The sequence below is a fragment of the Leptonotus elevatus genome, chromosome 14 (assembly GCF_054856555.1).
Source record: "Leptonotus elevatus isolate MCC_2025b chromosome 14, RoL_Lele_1.0, whole genome shotgun sequence".
Taxonomy (NCBI): Eukaryota; Metazoa; Chordata; class Actinopteri; order Syngnathiformes; family Syngnathidae; genus Leptonotus; species Leptonotus elevatus.
In genome coordinates, this window is record NC_141252.1 from 15,732,820 (window position 1) to 15,752,758 (window position 19,939).

Below are 19,939 nucleotides of genomic sequence, written 5' to 3' on the forward strand. Positions count from 1 at the left end.
CCTCATTCCTGATTCCCTCATTTCTTGTTTTACAGGAAACATTGTTGGAATCTCAGTTCAAGGTATGTAGTGTAACCATTTCCCCTTAAAGTGTTGTAGTGGATCTGTGGGAATTTGTGTCCATCGATCCAGAAGGACGCTGGTGATGTCTGAGGTCGCAAGAGGGGCACGGCTCACATTTGCTATTTCTTTGTGTATTGGGCCACAGTCATGCTAGAACAGATTCCATAAAGTAGAAAGCAAAATGTCAAAAAATGCAATTCATTCAACACTTGGTCCCGAGCCCATAAATGTGTGCTTGTATTGCTGTGCAGGTGAAGCTGTTCTCTGAGCCCAACTTTAAGGGTGAGCCGCTGGTTCTGGAGGACAGTGCAGCAGCTTTGCATGAGGACTTTGTGCCCAGGTCCTGTAAGGTGCTGGCTGGCAGGTACAGGAATCACAACTGAACTGATCTTACAGCAAAAATCCGTATACGTTTGCAAGGATATGGGAGTACTTTTAATTGACACTGACGAAAGTATAGGTCATTAACAGTGTCTTCATCTATGCATCAGCTGGATCGCATATGAAGGCGGCAACTTCACTGACAACATGTATTTACTGGAGGAAGGAGAATATCCGGATACAGAGCTCATGGGCTTCCTGTCCTCAGATGTGAGGATCTGTTCCATGCAAACTGTTGACCATGTAAGTGCTTTGTGCGTTTGTGTGTTGAGTTAGCGTCATATTGCATGCGAGTACTAAAGCTCTCGGCTTTCTTGTGTTGTAGGAGTTGTCTCTCCCCTCCCTCTTGCTATTCAGCAAGGCGGGTTGCACAGGTCGCAGGGTAGTGCTGACCCGTGGGGCTGTGAACCTGCATCAAGCAGGCTTTTCTGCTCACATACGCTCCCTGGTGGTGGAAGGAGGAAAGTACGTATTAAGAAGGTTATGTTTTGAATTGCAGGCTTTTGCGTGCAGCTTCCTGTCAGCAGTTGAATACAATAAGCAGTTGTTTTGGGGTGGGGGTGGGGGGGGGGGGGGCAGCGGCTTCACTGGCAAAGTATTCATTCAATGATGATGATTTATAATAATGCATTTATGTCTTCTGATCTTCCTAGCCTTGCAAAAGTTGTAACAGATCTCTAAGAAATTCCTTTGCATATTATTAGCTGAAGTTTAACAGTATAGCATCCTATTAACTCATTCACTGCCATTGACGGCTATAGATGTCAAAATTTCATTTGAACCATTTCTATTAGTTTAACATTTTTTCCCACTTTTGTTAACAAGAGTATGAAAACCTAGAAAAAATAGTTCATTTAGAACAGATATCAAATTTGTGATGTATACTATTGAAGGGCATGCTATTAATTTTAATCGCCTGACGCCCCTAAATTTTAATAATCTTTAAAAAATTAAAAATAAAAGTCTAGGTTTTCATACTCTTGTTAACAAAAGTGGGGGGGAATGTAAAACTAATAGAAATAGTTCAAATGAATTTTTGCCGCCAATGGCAGTGAATGAGTTAAGAGTAATTGTGCTCAAGATGGGAAAAACGGCAGAGCTCATCCATATAAAGATTTTTTTTTTCACTTGTCACTTCTAGGTGGGTGTTTTATGAAGGCAGCAACTACCGCGGTCGGCAGGTTCTGCTCCGGCCGTGTCAAGTGGCCGACTGGTGCAAGCTCAGTGGATGGAAGGGAATCGGATCACTGCGGCCGTTGCTGCAGGTATTGAGGGACCGATGCGAATTCGCATCATCTGTCTTGCTCATTGTGACACTTGAAAGGGATTTTTCCGTTGGCGAAGTAAATGTTGTTGATGTGTTTGGCCAACAGAAACAGGTCGGTGTCCGTTTGCGGAACAAGGAGACGGGATGTCTGATGTCATTAACGGGGGCGCTGGAAGACGTCCAGCTGATGAGGGTGCACACTGTGGAAGACACAGGCGGCATAGAGCAACTCTGGCTATACAGAGACGGTCAGCTTAAATGCAAGGTAAGCATGAAGTGTATATAATGAGAGTATTTGCCAATAATATGTATGATGTAAATTAGCCACAAATGTTGAATTTTCACTCCACAATATTTACTTCTCAATGGTGTTGAGGAGCGAGATGACCAAAAAAAACAAAAAGTGACCTTGCATGCACTTTGGTCCTGTTTGCGTCCAGCTGGTTGAGGACTGTCGCCTGGAGACGACAGGTAACATGGTGATGGCAGGCAGTCGACTTTGCGTGTCTCCGGAAGGAGGAAAAGACAACCAGTTGTGGGACATCACCTTGGACGGTCTGGTGCGCTGCCACTTCCAACCTGGCCTAGTCCTCGAGGTTAAAGGTCAGATTCTCCTGGCTCCATTTGATCATATTAGTCAACTACAGTGAAGTAAGAAAAATACCATTAGTGGAGTTAATGGAAATGTCATTTATACAGGCAGGCATTTTAATATTCTTAACACTTATACATGTGTTAAAAAAACAAACACACACACATGATTAAAAAAAAAATATATATATATATATATATATTAGTGCAGATGCACACTTGATGATCTTCCACGGCATAACATGATGTAACACTCTGGTGTGTATCACAGGAGGTCAGCAGTACGACCACAACCAGGTGATCCTCAACACGTTCGATGAGGGAAAACCAAACCAAAGATGGACACTGGAGATTTTGTGACACGCCGGGCCGTATTGTGGCCCTCAGATGTGGCTCCGCTAGTGGAGCACACACACACCACTCAGACGGATCCTGAGTGGGACTTTGCACAAACACTGCACTCTTGTAGCATTCGGACCCTTGTGGAGGAGGGTAACTATTAGGGGTGGGAATCTTTGAATGTCTTGATTCCGATTTTTGGGCCTGCGATTCGATTCAGAATCGATTTTCGAGTTAGAAAGATTTTTGATTCGAAATGATTTGCTTGACAATGATTTTTGCTCCAATCTATAGATGTGCAAGGAATTGTAATGATCTACTCCAGTCTGACTCGCTAATGCTAATTAGTGCGCTACTCGCGGCACTTTTATCACTCAAAAGAACGGCTCCACACGGCAAAAAACAACTTTTATTGGAACTACAACTTAACAGTGTATTAGACTGCGTGGAACCACACTGCCCCTGAGTGGCCAAATTGGGTACAACATGAACAGCGCTCCAAATAAAGGCACACGCAGACAAAGAAAAGACAATATACAAAAAATATTTTAAAAAATCGATTTTGGGACATTTAGAATCGATTCTGAATCGTACTAAATGAGAATCGCGATTCTTATGAGAATCGATTTTTTGGCACACCCCTAGTAACTATGTTCTGATTATAAAGTAATCGTTAACTTAACACGTTTGTTGTTTTTGTATTTTATAAAACGAGAAATATGCTCTTATTTATGTAGCCGCCTTTGCTTTATGTGTTGCATTTTGCTCATAGTGTAATGTCAGCCCAATGCTGCAATTCTCTTGACTTCCTGGTACGTGACGTCTCTACTTACATGGACGGTGTCTGTTTCCTCATCTCATGTTGATGGACGCAATGAAGTCTCAACTCCAAAGATATATTTTATTTACATCTTTTTCACTACTGTTGGTAAGTTATGCAATGTTTTCAGAGTAACACTGAATGAGATTCATATTAGATTGTAATTAGATTTTAAATTTTGAATCAACTGTTGTAAATATGTAAATATATAAAAGAGAAAATACCTGTTATGTTCTCGTGTATCATTCCAGACAAGCAACATATTTAGGGTTTTGACTCTGAAACAGTTTGTTGCCGCGACTGTAAAAAATAAAAATAAATCAATGTTAAGTGTAACACTGCATTCATTTAAGATTTATTAGTTGGGCTTGCCATGTAGAACTATTTGAACTTTGGCCCCAATAAAATGGAAACTCCTGGAATGCTAAAAGATGAAAATACTGTACCAGAGCAAAATTGCTGTCAACAGGTGGAATTTTGGTTATGCTGGATTAGACGGGGATGCGCCATGGCTGAATTTGAACATGTGAGGTTCTGAGGTTGAGGGTTCAAATCTCAGCTACAGCCTTCCCGTGTGATGTTTGCATGTTCCCCCATGCTTGTGTGAAGGTACTACAATACTACGGTAATGATTGCAGATCTGTCAAAGGCTTTTTGGTGGATAAATATACAAATAGCTTTTTTTTTGGTGTGTTTAAATAAACCATCAAATAGATCGATACTTATTGTTATGGCATAAAATATACAACGAAGGCTTTAAAATGAACATTTATTTTAAGATGTGAAAAATAAAACATTTGCAAGCATTTAGAAGGTATAAATAGTCTTTACACTCAATTTCAGCAGTCAAACACATCAAGATTTCATACACTTGTCTATTTATTAATTTTTTTATGCTATGCATCATGTATCCAACTTGTCGAATTGGACCACAGTCTTTCCTCGGGCGTGACCCTTCTCCACTTTCGCGAAGGCCTGAGGAACCTGCGCAAAGCTGAACGTTTCTTCTACAACTGCATGGATCTGCAAATGAAGCCAGCACAGGCAAAGTCACTTGTGCATCTCGAAGCTAATTTGATGCTTTTTTCTGTAAACATAAAAGGTTACCTACAATAACAGTTAAGTCCTATGAAGATTCTAAATTGTCCATAGATGGGAATGGTTGTGACCTGTGATTCCATCACATTAAAGTTGGTCAGACTATGAATAATCTAGCATACAGTACCTGGCCTGCATCTACCATCTCGCTTATTTCATCCAGTGCTGGACCGCTAGGTGCAAAGAATCCCCAACGGTAGTGGACCCCCTTAGCGAGGTGCTGCAAGAGAACGGAGCCAGCAAATGAAAGGCAAACTTGATTCTAGAGGTCTGGTCATGTGACAAAACATCAGTTTCAGTCAAAAAGAAGGAAGCCCTATTGCGTGACGCCACACCTAAAAAAAAAGGTTTATAATTGTCCATAGATATGTGGCCAAGTACTGTTTTTGTAAAAATGAAAATACTCAAATTACTTCAACATAGTGCCTTGGCACTGCAACCAGAATAGATGGCGTCAAAGTAATAAGTTTCTGTTTTCCATGCAAATACGAAATGACATTACAAAACACGGGCCTCCAGACAAGAGTGTCAGGTTTTGATAGAAGGGTGCGGTCACCTGCTGCTTATGACAAAAGCGTGTGACCACAGGGAAGGTTTTTTCCTCTTCTTCATATTAAAGTGTAATTGCACATCCACCACAGTAGGTGGCAGTGGCGCTCTCATTGTCACAGAGCAAGGCCTATTAGCTCCTCTGCAGACTGCAGAGGTGCACTTACAACAATTTTATTGAAAAATTATCCTATTTATTGTCATGGAGGAGAGTTGGAGGGCGGGGCATATTTTCTTCTTACTAATAAAAAAATTATTGAGAAGCACTGCTCTAATTGTTAATATAGTTTATTTTGAAATTGATAATTGGGTCAAATGTTTATTTAACTTTTAAGTGCAATACATTTCAATTGACAAATTTTCTTCAATTTTGTACATTTTGATAAGTTACAGTACTTAACAATAATAAGTCTTGATTGCAACAGGTTCATACAAATGTTAATTGTAGTTGGGAAAATAAATAATAAATTGTTCTGCTTGTAACTATTTTTTCCGACCTAGAGGAAAATACTGTATACAGCCTGTTGTAAATAAATCAGAATTCAAAATTAATTTCTCCTCACTTCCTGCTTCAAATCATCCCACACACTCTCTACCACACTGGACATAATGGATATTATTCTTATGTGATGATGCGAGGGTCTCACCTAACATGCACAGATGAAAAAAAGATATCCAGTAGAGGGTGCTATTGTGACAAAAGCAAAACGTTTGTCAACTTCTATCCAAGATTATGGAAAATTGACTTTTTAATTGCTTGTGTGCTAACAGCTGTGTATCTTCCCACCCTCCAAGTGTGAAAGTAAACACATTTATTTATGTATTTATGTACATGCCCTTGTAGAATAATACATCAACCTAATTTTGAAAATGTTAGTCAATGAGCCGTCAACTTGGTTTTAAGGAAGAAGAAAAAAATTCCCCCTACCTTGAGGGCCTTACAGGCTACAGTGACGGCGGTCTTCAACATTCCATCAGCAATCCCCATCGTGTCAGTGTTTTGGAGGAAGGGCGTAACGAGGGTGACGTACTTGGCGCCGCTCCATGGCTTGAGCAGATTCAGCGCCCAGCGTTCTGTGCTGCCTCCAACGTTATCCAGGACCAGGTCAAATCTTCAAGAGGAGGAGGAGGATGGGAGCAGTCCAAAATTACAACATAATATAATTACTTTTAGTATGTACAATAGTTTTAAAATGCAAACACATTATTTATTTATTTATTTTTGCCCCCCAAGGTGTTTTGATGTAGCCAGAATAAATCCTGTCCAAGGGGGGAATTCTAGGAGCACTTTTTGTTTTCACTTGATGATAAATTAACATACTTGTGAAATGTGTGTTTATTTTCCACAACTATTTCTGTGCAAGTTGATGCAAATGACTGCTGGAGGGGGGGGAAAACTGTTTTAAAGATTATTTGGTATCATGAGAAATAAAATAAAATACACGCTTTTTGGAAATTGCCCAGCTCTGTCAAGGATCCCCAGTATGACACGGAATGTTCTCACTTGTCCAGGGCAGCGAGCGGCACTTCAACGGGTCCGGCCGTGTAGTCCACAACGTGGTCCGCTCCGAGCCCCCTGACAAAACGCTCAGCATTCTGGGAGCATGTTACGGTCACATGGGCTCCCCACGCTTTCAGCATCTACAACAGTAACATGAATGTCAAGATTATTTGAAATTATATTAAATTTTGTGTGAGATTTGGCACACGTACCTGGATGGCAAAGGTTCCCACTCCACCAGACCCACCGAGGATCAAAACACTGTGACGAAGAAGAAGAGAGAGAATTGAGAGTGTGTGTGTGCGTGCATGTGTGTGTGTGTGTGTGTGTGTTCCCTCACCGTTTCTTGGCACAGTTGTCTTTTGTGAGCCCGCCGGTGTTGACGAGCGCCGACCAGGTCGTGTTTGCTACGTAAGGGATGGCTGCAGCCTCTGCGTGGCTAAGTGACTTTGGTTTGAGGGACACCTGAGTGTGACAGTACAAACGCGAACACGTCAGCCTTCACATGTAAATACCTCCATTGCATTTTTATGACGCAATACCTCATTGGCACTCAGCACAACAAACTCAGCCAAGCTTCCGCGCTTCCACGGTGGGATGGCAGCCCACACCTGACAAGGACACACGCAGCCTCTGGTTTTAATCTTTGATTTAATAAAAATGCATAAAAATGTGCGTCAGTCTGTTTTTACCTCATCCCTTTCTCGGAAGTACTTCACATCCAGGCCACACTCCATGATAACCCCAGACACGTCCCTCCCCAGGATGAGCGGGAACTCATTGTCCGTCTGATTCAAGTTCAGAGGGTCTCGCTTCATGGACATGGTAACAGCGCCATAGCCACCTGGCAGAATGCAAGATATCATTAGTGCACACAGCATTACAGTTTGTAAAACATCTCAAGATGACTTTTGCTTTCGGTGTACTGGTACGTTTGATCAGAACCACAGTAGTGTTGTGCTTCTGTGTGATTGTCACACAGCTACAGTTTGAATATTCATGAGCACAAACGTGTCACTCGCCTCTCATGCTGACGTCAATTGGGTTCAGTCCTGCTGCACACACCTTGACAATAACCTCATTAGGGTAGTTGATGATGGGGAATCTGGCATCTTTGGTGAACCGCAAAACATCATTGCCACCATATTTATCAATGACCCATGCGGGCATGACAGTTCTGCAGCTGCTGGAGGTCTTGAAAAATCTGCATGCTGATGTTCTTGAAATGTCACGGTGAAATAACCACCTACTGTCCACGACACGTCTAAGAGCTGCCATCTCTGGATAGTTCAATTATTAACAAATTACACCAAAATTGCCACCCCTGTAAGAAAAGGGACGATTATACCTGCAAAGCCTTCATTGCACTGACCTATGAACGTTTCGTAAAGTACTACCGCATTCTTACTGTAAACATTTTCCCTCTTGTAATTATCATATTGGAGAAATCGAAATATGTTGTCCTTTCAAAACGGCGTACTTCTCTTAATAAAAAAAACACTTCCGGAAATGAGCGGGATTACTGTTTCAACCAATCAGATCTAAGCTTGCTCAAAGTACAGGCCAATGAAACAAAGCGTTGTTACAACAGCCGGATTTTCCAAATAAACATGTCAGCCTTCTGATGCAGCAAGCACACCGTTGTAAAGGTTGACTGCTAAATCCTGGGCGTATCGTAAATATGCTCAACCTCACTTTACGAGAGGTCAGTGCGGCTTCGTGTTTAAAAATTGCGTTTTAGCGTGTAAAATGTAACATTAGATAGATTATTCTATCTGACTACCTGGCTTGTGTGTAAAATGAATATCGAATTCTATCACTAAATGACTACACGACCACTAACCATGTAACATTTCTAATGTATCAATTTTATGACCGAAATTTACATATACGCAGCATACAAGCTTTGGATGTATGTTTTAATTTTCCAGGTTTCCATTGCACTCAGAGAGGGAAAGATCTCTCCAACTGAGCTGTGTAGAAAGTGTTTGAACCGCATCAAGCAGAACCAGCATCTAAATGCGTACATCACGGTAACAGAAGACCTAGCCTTAAAGCAGGCTTATGAAGCAGAGAGCAGACTCCTACGAGGTGGAAAAAACAGCCGCTGTTAAAGTGTAGAATATGCTTTGTGTAGTCACAACAATATTTGATGCTCTTCTGTAGGCACCCCTAAAGGTCCTCTGGATGGAATTCCTTTTGCAGTCAAAGACAACTTTTGCACGAGGAACGTCAAGACCACATGTGCTTCACGTATGCTTAAAGGTATTGTGTGGACATGCTCATTGTGCGTTGCTTTAATATTATTACTAAGCAGTGGCGATTCGCTGATGCTTGTTATTACAGACTACACTCCACCATACAATGCCACGGTAGTCCAGAAGCTGTTTGACCAAGGAGCTGTTCTCCTTGGGAAGACCAACATGGACGAGTTTGCAATGGGGTACAAGCATTGTTGGAAGTATCAAAACATTTAGTTAGCCAGTCAAAATTAACATTTCCGATATCTGGAATGTTATTTCACCTGGGACAAATGATGTCACTTTTACCATATATGTAAAATCAGTTACAGCTATTGTTTGTCAGCATTTTGCTTCTTTGTCTTCCAGTTCGGGAAGTACCGATGGTGCATTTGGACCAGTCAGGAACCCGTGGAGCTACGCTTCGCCCTACTGTGAGCGTACAGGAGCGGTACCGGACTCTGACTGGGTTATATCTGGAGGAAGTTCAGGAGGAAGCGCAGCAGCTGTGGCCTCTCTGACCAGTTACCTGTGAGACATCAGATCAATCTCAAAAGTGTTAGAAAGTGAAAGAGAATGATAATTGTGATTTGTGTTCACGGTAGCGCTTTAGGCTCGGACACAGGTGGTTCCACCCGTAACCCCGGCGCGCTGTGTGGCGTTGTGGCTTTGAAGCCAACGTATGGGCTGCTGTCGAGACATGGCCTCATACCTCTGGTCAACTCCTTTGATGTTCCAGGCATTGTGACACGAAGTGTCAGCGATGCAGCCATTATTTTAGGTAGGTTGTGCTTGGAAATTATTTTTAACCCATGCAATGACATGTTTTTAACTCATTCACTGCCATTGACGACTATAGACGTAAAAAATTCATGTGAAGTATTTCTATTAGTTAAAAAAAATTATAATTTCATTAAATTTTTTATGAAAACTGAGATTTTTTTTATTGTACATTTATAACTGCTATAAAATTATCATGCGATTAATTACAATTAAAGGCCCCTTATTTTTAATATATATTTTTTTTAATTAGGCCCGTCAGGTGATTAACATTTTTAATTGTAACTAATCACATGACTTCACTAGTTAACGTTTAATCTGTTCTAAATTATTTTTCTAGGTTTTCATACTCTTGATAGTAAAAGATGTTAAACTAATAGAAATAGTTCAAATGAATTTTTGACGTCTATAGCCGTCAATGGCAGTGAATGAGTTAATAACCTTTATATCATATTACAGTGCTATATGAGGTTTCCACAAAGTCTCTTTACAATTGAAAAATAAATATTACAATTTAATTGATCATTAAAAATAACAATAATTGATTGAAATAAACCACAAAAAATGTTTTTTTGCAACGAAATGTGATACATAGACTCAAACTTCAAAAGTCAAACTTAATCATAGTCATTAGCTGTGCTACAAAGTGACTACAATTATATATAAACTTTAAAGAAAAGTGCAAAATAGTAGCTTTTATATTAGTGCGGCATTAGGTAACATATTTTCTAGCTGGAACGGACCTTACTTAACGCATCAGTTGCTAGAAACAGGGATGTAGTATTTTCCAATTGTTGTGGTAACAGGTCTATTATTTGAATATATGAATAATGTCATTACTGATTCACAAGGATGAATCATTTCTATCTACCAATGCTGAATAACAATTACTGGTAAATTCTTCCAATTTTATTTTTATTTATTTTTTCTAAAATGTGAAAATTGGTGGGGAGGACAACAATGTTGAGAAGTATCACACGTACAGTTAAAACTTTTCAACTTTGTTTTGCAATTGGACTTCACGGAGAAGTGTCTTCTTTGGCATGTCAATGCAGCCGTGAACGATGAATAAGTAGTCAAGTACAAGTAGTACTTGACAAGTACATTCCTGACAATGATGAGGCAAACGTTATGATGGGTGTCAGGTGTCTTGCCCCACAGGTGCGACATGGGCCTTAAAACCCCGCTCATCTGTGCTTCCTGTTCTAGAGCTTGACAGCACTTGATGGATGTGCAGACATCCCAGAGACACATTTTCAGTCTTTTTTTTTCATAATATGCCTCCTTTTGTTACCAAATGTGGTCCTAAAAAAATCTCTTATCACCTATCTAAATGAATAAAAAGCATTATTCATTTGTTGCATTGTAAACACCGCAAATGTTGAAACCGGAAAATCTTATCTGAGATCTTGTTGACACATCAACCAGGTATTCTCCAAGGCCTTGACACAAAAGACGCCACCACAGTTCCTGCTCCCCCATCGTTAACAGAGCTGCCTGAAAACTTTGACGTCAAGAACCTCTGCATAGGAATTCCAAAGGTTCATTTACTCTTATTTTTTGCAAATATTTATCGTACTAAACTTTCATTTTCCAATAATGATTCGCTTAACCATCATGATGTTCTATGATTTGACTGTGTTTAGTTTTTGCCTTCTTCTTGGATTGGCATGGTATCATAATACCAAAAATGAATGGATGTTGATTTGTGTCCGAAATCTTATTAGACACTAGGGGTGTCAGACGATTAAAATATTCATCGTAATTAATCGCATGACACTATAGTTAACGCAGGAATAATATTTTTTTTTAATTTATTTTATTTTATTTTATTTTTTGACAAAGAAAGAAATTATTTTATTTCTGTTCTAAACGTACCGGTACATTAACCCTTTCAGACACTCATTTTTTTTCTACTGGGCAATTTTTTTTATTTTTTATTTGTGTGCTGATTTTGACTCTTTTCCCAAATATGAACAACATGGGAATTTTTTTTTAGGGGTTATCTCATGTTTTTATTTTTTATAGTAGACGCCAGGATAATATGACTAACGTCGTGTTGTAAACTTACCAAGCTTATATATAACATTTTGTACATGAACTAGAAGGGTTGACATTGTCAAAATTATCTGTTTTATTGGTTAAATATGTCATGTCCACTGCAATCATCAAAGGGTCTGAAGGGGATACGTTTTAATACTCTTGTTAACATAAAACTGGGGGGAAATGTTTAAACTAATAGAAATATGGCTGCCTCTTTTAGTCATTGATACAGTAATTTCATAATAGTTCATAAAATTGAGTTAAAATTAAGAAGATATACTGTTGAAAAACAAGTGTGATATGAATTTATGTTGGGGTCATTTTTTCTGCCACTAGATGGCATCATTGCATTCGTAAGACATTGGTGACAGCTCAGTGCATTTTTCTTTTCATATTAAGAGCTATCTAATCTATAGCATGAAGTAACTTGTGAAATTATGCACATTTTTACAATTGTAAAATACAACTTGACCCCAGTTTCCACAAATTATATGCATTATTATTACATGCTAAATTTTGACGTGGATGTGTCTCCTGCGTTGCGACTGGAATTCCCCCAGTACAGGCTTTCCAAGTAAAAATTAGTAGCGTTAAAGGAACTTTAAATGAACCCAAAATAAACACACTACTTTGACACCCATCACGACAGACACCGACAAACTAACAAAGCTGCGTGTGCCTCCCATCCGGCTCAGGAGTTCCACGCCCCTGGACTGTCCGAGGAGACGGCTGCACAGTGGAGTCGGGTCGCCGACATGTTTGAGAAAGAGGGTGCGCGTGTGGAGCAAGTGTCCCTCCCCCACAGCCCGTTCTCCATTGCGTGTTACCACATCCTGTGCTGTGCTGAGGTGGCATCGAACATGGCGCGCTTCGATGGCCTGCAGTATGGTAAATGCGTTCACGTACCACAGGAAATCTGTGTTTGTGCTCGGTGTTCATTATTGACAGGCTAGAGGGGATCTCAGATAGACTTCGATGACGACGATGATATGTATTCATTCATACCCTTATTGATCAGGCCATCGTAGCGAAGTGAACAGTTCCACAGAGGCCATGTATGCCACCACACGACATGAGGGTTTCAATGACGTTGTGAGAGGCAGAATATTATCTGGAAACTACTTCTTGCTCAAACAGTAAGGCAACATTTTTTCCTCATGAGACAAAAAAATATATATATCATAAACCAGTTATTTAACACAATCAATGAATTCAAATTTCAGTCATTTAGGGCATTTTTTCCTTCTTCTCCGATTGTAACTTTTTCCTCCCACTTTGTCAGAAACTACGAGCACTACGTTGTGAAAGCCCAGAGGGTTCGTCGGCTGATTGCGACCGATTTCAATCGCGTGTTCGGCTCGGGTGTTGACGTGCTGTTGACACCCACCACTCTCTCAGACGCCGCACGTCACGCTGACTTCACGCAAGAAGACAACCGAACACGAAGTGCGCAGGAGGATATCTTCACCGTTCCCGCCAACATGGCAGGTAAGCTGATAAATAGGAAATTCAAAACAGACGCAACCACTTTACTTCCAGAAAGAAAGATTACAGTATGGTCATGAAAACCTGAGATGTTTTCCATCAGGTCATTGATTGACTTTCTTCCTGCTTGTTATCACTCTCCAAATTAACCTGTAACTCCGCTTTAGATCAAAATCATCACCTTTCCATGAACTGTCCTTCAGCTCTCGTTTGTCCTCGCTCCAGGTCTCCCTGCTGTTTCTGTGCCAACTACCTTATCCAGAAGAGGCCTTCCCATTGGCTTACAGCTCATAGGCCCCGCCTTCCGAGACAAGAAGCTGCTTCGTGTTGCCCAGTGGATCGAACAAAGGGTTGGGTTTCCCTCCATCAGTGACTTTGAGGAATCCGACGGGCACAGTTCCAGTTACAATATTAGCTTTGCGGGGGGGCACAGATGAATAGATCTATTACTTAAAGATTGAAAGTTGTCATTAAGTCCATGAAAAAGACTTTAAAAGCCATGCATACGTTTCCCGTAGTGAAACAGCCAGCCACAGAAATCAGCTTTTTGACTCTTGTGTTGAACAATGTGGAAGCGAATCAAACAAATCAGTGTAACTGCATTATACATAATGGTGGTCACAACGGTACAAGCATCAATAACGTCCATGACATCACTCTTTTTGTCATCTAGTTAAATTACCTTATCAAAGCACAGCCTTGTTTATAAAATAATTATGAAATGCATCAAGTAACTTTTTATTTGGAAAAAAATGCTGTAACTATTGAAATCATGTATCAGAGATTGAGATGGGGGTTTTGTTTGGTTGTTTTTGTCTCCTATGATGACTCCAGCAATTAGCCAATAGCCAAATGTTGGTAGCTACTAGAGGTGGGAATCTTTGAATGTCTCACGATTCGATTCGTTTCCGATTTTTCGGCCTGCGATTCGATTCAGAATCGATTTTCGATTGGGAATAATTTTTGATTCAAAATGATTTGATTGACAATGATTTTTACTTCAATCTATAGATGTGCAAGGAATTGTAATGATCTACTCCAGTCTGACTCGCTAATGCTAATTAGCGCGCTACTCGCGGCACTTTTATCATTTAAAAGAACGGCTCCACACTGCAAAAAAAACAAAACTTTTATTGGAATAACTTGATTGTAACTTTTTCCTTATACTCTCTAATGTGGCTACAACTTAACAGTGTATTAGACCACGTGGAACCACACTGCCCCTAAGTGGCCAAATCGGGTACCACATGAACAGCGCTCCAAATAAAGGCGCACACAGACAATGGCAAGAATATAAAATAGATTTTGGGCCATTCAAAATCGATTCTGGATCGTACTAAATGAGAATCGATTGTATGGGGGGGGGGGGGGGGCTCACCCAAGTAGCTACTACTTACTGCATCTTGGGCCATGGAAAAAAGCAATATTTTAATTTGATGTACACTTTTTCTGTGTTTCAATTGCTCAGCCCTTTGATGGGAATTATGGATGTGCGCATATTGTATGCCCTCTTAAATGATCACCTGTGTAAAGTCATACTGTCAATGGACAATAGTTTTGAATGTTTTAATAATTACGGTACTAAATAAATGTACATAGCCTTGTTCTTGGAATTACTGAAACACCATTGCAAACGTATTGATTATTAAGTTGCAAGTTTTAACAATTGTCTTAATGACGAGAAGTTGTCCAAAAACAGTTGGTCAAAATGTAGGCTATTTATTTTAGAGAGCGAGAGGATGAAAATATATTAGCTTGGTTTTAGTTCTATAGAAACGTAGCAATGTAATTGAGGAGCTCTGCATTGAAGTGTCAAGGGAGCTCAGATGAACCCAGACATCCAATTACAGAGCTGGAAAGGTGCTAAAATAAGTGTTTACAGAAACTCAAATAAATCCCTGCTCTCTGATGACTCCAAATAACTCAAGACAGTTCACTTGCAAGTTGGCCCAAATATGCTTACTGGTCATTTTACATAAATGTAATGTTTTGCTTTTGGTACTGCATGGGAGCTCAATTCATATAAATTATTCACTAAAGTAATCCCAGAAATCATTTGCTGTACATATTTCTGCACATTTAAAATAACCTGCCTCATTCTCTCAGATTTGGAATTGTACCACTCCAAATCCTAGCTCGCAGTTGCTACATTTAGCTTGCTAGCTAAGTTTAAATGACTCCCACTGAGAGTAACACATTGCATGTGCTGTATTTAAAGTAACTTTTTTTTGTGTCTGTGGTGAGACATGGTTAACCCAATTAAGACTAGATTGTTCCACCTGCTAGGGCAGTGTTGTATTTAGTCAGCATTAAACAACACAAGGCAAGCTCAATTCAGAATAGCAAACGCGTTTATTATTTTCTACTGCCACATGCGCACACACACATTTATCATAGTCAAGCCATTGTGGGGACACATGTATAATGAAAAAAAACTTATAAAAGCGTAAAGTGACAGCTTCCTGAGTGACAAATAAGTTTCACGTATGCCGCATCAAAAGCAGGTCACGCAAAATGTTATCTGCAGCAAACTAGCAGCAGGGTTACATACTGCACAGACGGTTGCCGTGGCAGCCAAATGATTGGCCACCCTATTTGAATGTGACCATGTTTCGCGGAAATGTTTTTGCTGGCTTATCTCGTATTGGGGTATGTGGCGTGCGATAACTTCAAAATTGACAAGATGCCCACTCAAGCATCATGTCGTGGAGGGAGGCATTGAAAACATCGGGCTGCTCACTGATTTGTCACTAATGTTGAATAGCAAGAGAAATGCAAATATTGCTTACATTTACACAATTGTGAACTCATCGTTGCTCAAGATCAAATAAGTCCTAGGTTTCAGTTTCAGAGCCTTATTTAATTCACTCATCGTGATGATATATCTTAGAGAGGTTACAAATTGGATGTACAGTAATAATCCTAATCTATAACAACAAGTACTCCCATTAGTTGATAGGTTCTTAATGAGGGTCAGTACACGAAAGTATCGGGGCACCTTGCAATTACATCAAGATGAAGAGCATCGGGAGGAGCTCTAATATGTCCAAATTTGGCCTATTTCATGTTTTTGTGCAAATCTATACTAGTGGTTAGTCTGTTATTTTGACAAACCATTCTCAAGTGATGAAAATTAACGATACAGTGTTTAATAATGCAAAAATTATACTGTCTCCCCTAATATCTTGAAAAAAAAAATTGACAGGAGGATTCTGCCTGACTGTGACAATTTGTGGGGTCGAAGGTCACTGATATTGGACCTGTACTGTAGTACAGCCGGTATTGTAGTTGTAGTTCATCCTAAAATTGTTTAATGGGTTTTAGATAAGTACTTTCAACTTCTAAAACACACCAAACCATGTTGGCTGTTACAATGGAAAAAAAATAGGCATTCTCCAAACTGAAGAGGAACAGCAAAGAATAGTCAACAGTATACGGTACAAACAAACACACACAGTGATTAGCAGAGCTGGGCACTTCCGTTAACCGTAAATTCCCGGCAAGTGCACAATGGCGCGAAGCCTCGGTTGTGGTTTGCACAATGTAAACCAAACAATTAGGAGGAAGAATCTCTGCTTCCTGAAAAATGTCAGTCGCTATTTGTTTCATGTTGGTAAACCACAATTCAGTGAAATGAAGAAGAGGCGTGACAGAGGTCTGAAAGCAACGATGCGTTAGACTAAACGGACTGTTTAGTGTGTGGTATGAGATTCAATCAATCTAGACAGTCAATTTATATACACTAATTTGCTGACAGATTTTATGCAATAGTAGTTTTGATGTTAAATATCAAATCCTTTCTAAGATGGTTTCTGTTTGCTTTCCTCCCCCCACTTTATCACCACCAGACCTGAGCTCAGATTTCTTTCAGTTTCAGGGGATGTGTGGTGTGGCGTGGCGGGAAAGAGAAGTGGAAGAGCGCATTGAGTGGTCACACTCTGTCGGTCAACTAAAACAGAAGTTTTGTCTCCGTCACCTGACCACACTCCGCCAGCACTCAGCAGTCACTACTGAGCTGCAAGAATGTGACCAGCAAGTTCAAAAAGTCATCGTCTTCGTCTTAAAATGTGAAAAACCCCAGAAGAGAAACCTATATGTGTAATAGTGGTGACTAGCAGCAGGAAGGAATGAGAGATGGGGCCGATTCGGCACACATCCCAATGAAGTGTTTTTTGTTTTGTTTTTAGGAGATAAGAGCTGGACAATGCATCCGTTGTCATAAAATGAGGGAGGGAGGCATTTCCCACACAGAACCAAACTAAGGGGCAGTCCAGAGAATTCCATGAACCCCTTTGAAGGTCCAAGCAGCAGGTGGAGGGTGGACTGGTCAGTGTATGAATTATTCACCTGCTGAGAGTCAATCATTGAGCTTCACATGCTCACGACCTCTATTGTGTTGTATTATCGCTATTTGTTAGGAGCTGCTTGCAGAGATGGCAAATCCAGGTTCAGAAAGTAAAAACCCTGCCACAGTTTGGCTTTAGCTCCTCGTGCTAACGAGCTAGTAGGATAACAATCACCCAGAGAGCTATCTAGCTAGCACCTGGGGCTAAAGCCAAACTGTGGCAGGTTTTTTACTTTGTGGACCTGGATGTGCCATCTCTGGTTGCTTGACTTTGTCACTATAGCAACACCACAAACCTTTTCTTCACTTAGTTTATCAAATGTCTTTCCAAAGTTGCACCAGCTTTTGGATCGTAATTTGATTTTAAAATAGGATGTCATTTGACTACTATAACAATCTGTGGTTTGTATGATAGTATCATTAACACCTGGATATTCAGAATTGTCAGATTGTTGCATTACAGTTAGCCTAGCTTACACTGCTCGTATTTGCTGTCAAGATATCTGGTTTGAGGGGAACGTCAGTAGAGATGTGACATGTCATCTCGAGTACACAATCCATAAGAGCAGTGAGCACATTTGTAAAGAGTCTCCCATTTAAAACGAGTTCGCACCACTTGCAGTTAAATAAAAGTGGACCTGCTTGACATCTTAAGATACTCCATTTCTTCTCCACCTCATTAGCCCAGTTTCACTGGACTGGTTAAAGAGCATTAACTTGGATCTTAAGACAGGACACATGTAATGATACCAGAGCTTTCCAAGTCCAGTTAAGCACCTTAAATACCAATTCAATTTGTTTTCAAATTAAATTAGCAAAGAATATCAGTCTTCTGGCAAATTAACTGCCAATTTAGCTCAACACTGCACAAAAAACACTTTAAAAAAATAATAATAAAAATGCAGACAACATCACCTTGTTGAATGTTTATTGAATTTACAAAATGTTTCAAGACCTAAAAAGCACTCACATTTTTTTTCGTGAATTGAAAAGTACAAAGAACTTTAGATTTTTTTCCCACTGCAATTCTATAAAAAAAAAAGAAGAAGAACAAAACAAACACAAAAAAACTCACTGGACATTAAGACAAAGATGTAGCCAGCACACAGTGCGTTACTTCCTGGTGACAGTCCAGTCCATGAAAGACTCCCACAAAGACTTTCACTACGTGACAAAGAGCAGCAGCTGCACAAACTCCAGGGGCCTTATCTTTGGAAACCAAGTGGCAAGGCCGTCGGAACGCTTCTTGATGTCCAGTGAAGGAGCACACATCAGCACCAGCGACTGAGGTGCAGAGGGGCCAAGACGACCGTCAGTATCAGCAAGTGGGGGGCGTTGATCCTGGAGCATGCGTTCATATCGGTCTTGTTAGTGGTGGTTGGCCCCATGGTGTAGCCAGCCAAAGTTGTGCCAGCCAAAGGTGTGCCAGCCAAAGTTGTATTCGCCGATGCATCTGTGGTGTTCAGTCCATGGATCGCCTGCAACACAAATGAGCAAATACGTTTAGGCTGCTTATAAATCCCACCAAGTCACAATACAGCAAGAGAAGGGGGGACCGGATGTCACTGCCAAATTAAACAAGAAAAATAAAGACTTAAAAACAAGATACTTTTCATACGTTTACAGAAAATGAGGACCTGTTTCTTTGCGTCGCAAATATTTGTTGGCATAAACTGATGATTTTGTTGCAATTTCTATCAACAGTTGTATCGAATCATTTAATTGTGCATTACGTCGACAGGCTGTGTTGTATTAGACTTTTTCAGTCCAATCAAGTTGTGCTTCGATTCAGGAATGGGTAAAGTCAGCACTAATTAAAGAGGCAGCATTTAATTTTGAGCGCACGTATGAGCTCTTGTAAAGATTTATCATTAGAAGCAGGCAAAAAAAAAAACTCAAAAAGAAGAAAACCCAAACATTTTAAAACTACCATGCGACAAAGCCAAAAGCCTCGTTAATTGCAAATAAACGCAACCAGCGTCAGCTGCAACCAGCAGTCTGCGCAGATCTTAAAATTATGTTAGAAATAATTTGAAACTTACCTGCGTTGAAAGTGCAATAACCACGAGAACTCCAAAGAAGGTAACACACATCTTCATCTTGCTGTGAGTGTCAAGAAAGAGTCTTCTTCGCTTAATGCCTGTGTAGGTAGGTAGATAAGTAAGTAGGGTGCAACCCATATTTATACCCCAGAAGACGTCACGCAGCGACGCCCCGACGCTTACTGTGACCCGATGCATTCAGGTGCTGTCGGAAATGTGATACTTATTTGATTTTGATTGTTTTGTTTTTAATTTATGTTACTAATTACTAGTTATGTCTTTGAGTTTATAATAAAAAGCAAAGGCAATCATAAATTACACGAATGTTACCTTTACCTTCATAATTAGTTTGATGGACATACAGACACACTCAAATAATTTAACATTATATTGCC

At 40.1% G+C, this 19,939-nt stretch overlaps 3 protein-coding genes and 1 long non-coding RNA gene across 4 annotated transcripts in view; 2 read left to right on the forward strand and 2 right to left on the reverse strand.

Moving 5' to 3' along the window:
- Positions 1-3,686, forward strand: part of crybg1a (crystallin beta-gamma domain containing 1a) — a 50,378-nt gene extending 46,692 nt beyond the window's left edge. Inside the window, exons 16-23 of the mRNA XM_086094447.1 lie at positions 36-62; positions 315-427; positions 555-687; positions 770-909; positions 1,586-1,709; positions 1,818-1,976; positions 2,152-2,314; positions 2,574-3,686. Coding sequence (XP_085950573.1) covers positions 36-62; positions 315-427; positions 555-687; positions 770-909; positions 1,586-1,709; positions 1,818-1,976; positions 2,152-2,314; positions 2,574-2,662 — 948 coding nt within the window. The 3' untranslated portion in view covers positions 2,663-3,686. The remainder of the gene's footprint in view (positions 1-35; positions 63-314; positions 428-554; positions 688-769; positions 910-1,585; positions 1,710-1,817; positions 1,977-2,151; positions 2,315-2,573) is intronic.
- A 636-nt stretch (positions 3,687-4,322) lies between these two features.
- rtn4ip1 (reticulon 4 interacting protein 1) lies at positions 4,323-8,101 on the reverse strand. The gene is made up of 9 exons (XM_086094449.1): positions 7,632-8,101; positions 7,302-7,453; positions 7,152-7,220; positions 6,950-7,074; positions 6,822-6,870; positions 6,613-6,749; positions 6,037-6,220; positions 4,687-4,779; positions 4,323-4,484 (listed from the first exon to the last, which is right to left on the reverse strand). Exons 1-9 carry the CDS (start codon positions 7,885-7,887, stop codon positions 4,365-4,367), a joined length of 1,185 nt encoding a protein of 394 aa, XP_085950575.1. The 5' UTR covers positions 7,888-8,101; the 3' UTR covers positions 4,323-4,364.
- Positions 8,102-8,199: 98 nt separating this feature from the next.
- qrsl1 (glutaminyl-tRNA amidotransferase subunit QRSL1) lies at positions 8,200-14,524 on the forward strand. Its single transcript, XM_086094732.1, has 11 exons — positions 8,200-8,314; positions 8,541-8,700; positions 8,776-8,874; positions 8,956-9,052; positions 9,219-9,380; positions 9,455-9,630; positions 11,058-11,170; positions 12,368-12,560; positions 12,691-12,808; positions 12,955-13,160; positions 13,383-14,524. The coding sequence occupies exons 1-11, from the start codon at positions 8,291-8,293 to the stop codon at positions 13,592-13,594; spliced, it is 1,560 nt and encodes a 519-aa protein (XP_085950858.1). The 5' UTR covers positions 8,200-8,290; the 3' UTR covers positions 13,595-14,524.
- A 3,892-nt stretch (positions 14,525-18,416) lies between these two features.
- Positions 18,417-19,711, reverse strand: LOC147163147 (uncharacterized). Its single transcript, XR_015097122.1, has 2 exons — positions 19,545-19,711; positions 18,417-18,980 (listed from the first exon to the last, which is right to left on the reverse strand). It is a non-coding gene; the product is annotated as an uncharacterized LOC147163147 (long non-coding RNA).
- Between the last annotated feature and the right edge of the window lie 228 nt (positions 19,712-19,939).

Excerpts from the sequence above, each read along its gene's own strand:
- qrsl1 (XM_086094732.1), top strand. The coding sequence starts at position 8,291 with ATGCTCAACCTCACTTTACGAGAG. Across the intron at positions 8,315-8,540 it reads TCAACCTCACTTTACGAGAG|GTTTCCATTGCACTCAGAGA; the intron begins GTCAGTGCGGCT and ends TTAATTTTCCAG. Across the intron at positions 12,809-12,954 it reads AACTACTTCTTGCTCAAACA|AAACTACGAGCACTACGTTG; the intron begins GTAAGGCAACAT and ends CCACTTTGTCAG.
- rtn4ip1 (XM_086094449.1), bottom strand. The coding sequence starts at position 7,887 with ATGGCAGCTCTTAGACGTGTCGTGGACAGTAGGTGGTTATTTCACCGT. Across the intron at positions 6,221-6,612 it reads CCGCTCGCTGCCCTGGACAA|ATTTGACCTGGTCCTGGATA; the intron begins GTGAGAACATTC and ends CTCCTCTTGAAG. Across the intron at positions 4,485-4,686 it reads AGATGGTAGATGCAGGCCAG|ATCCATGCAGTTGTAGAAGA; the intron begins GTACTGTATGCT and ends CTTCATTTGCAG.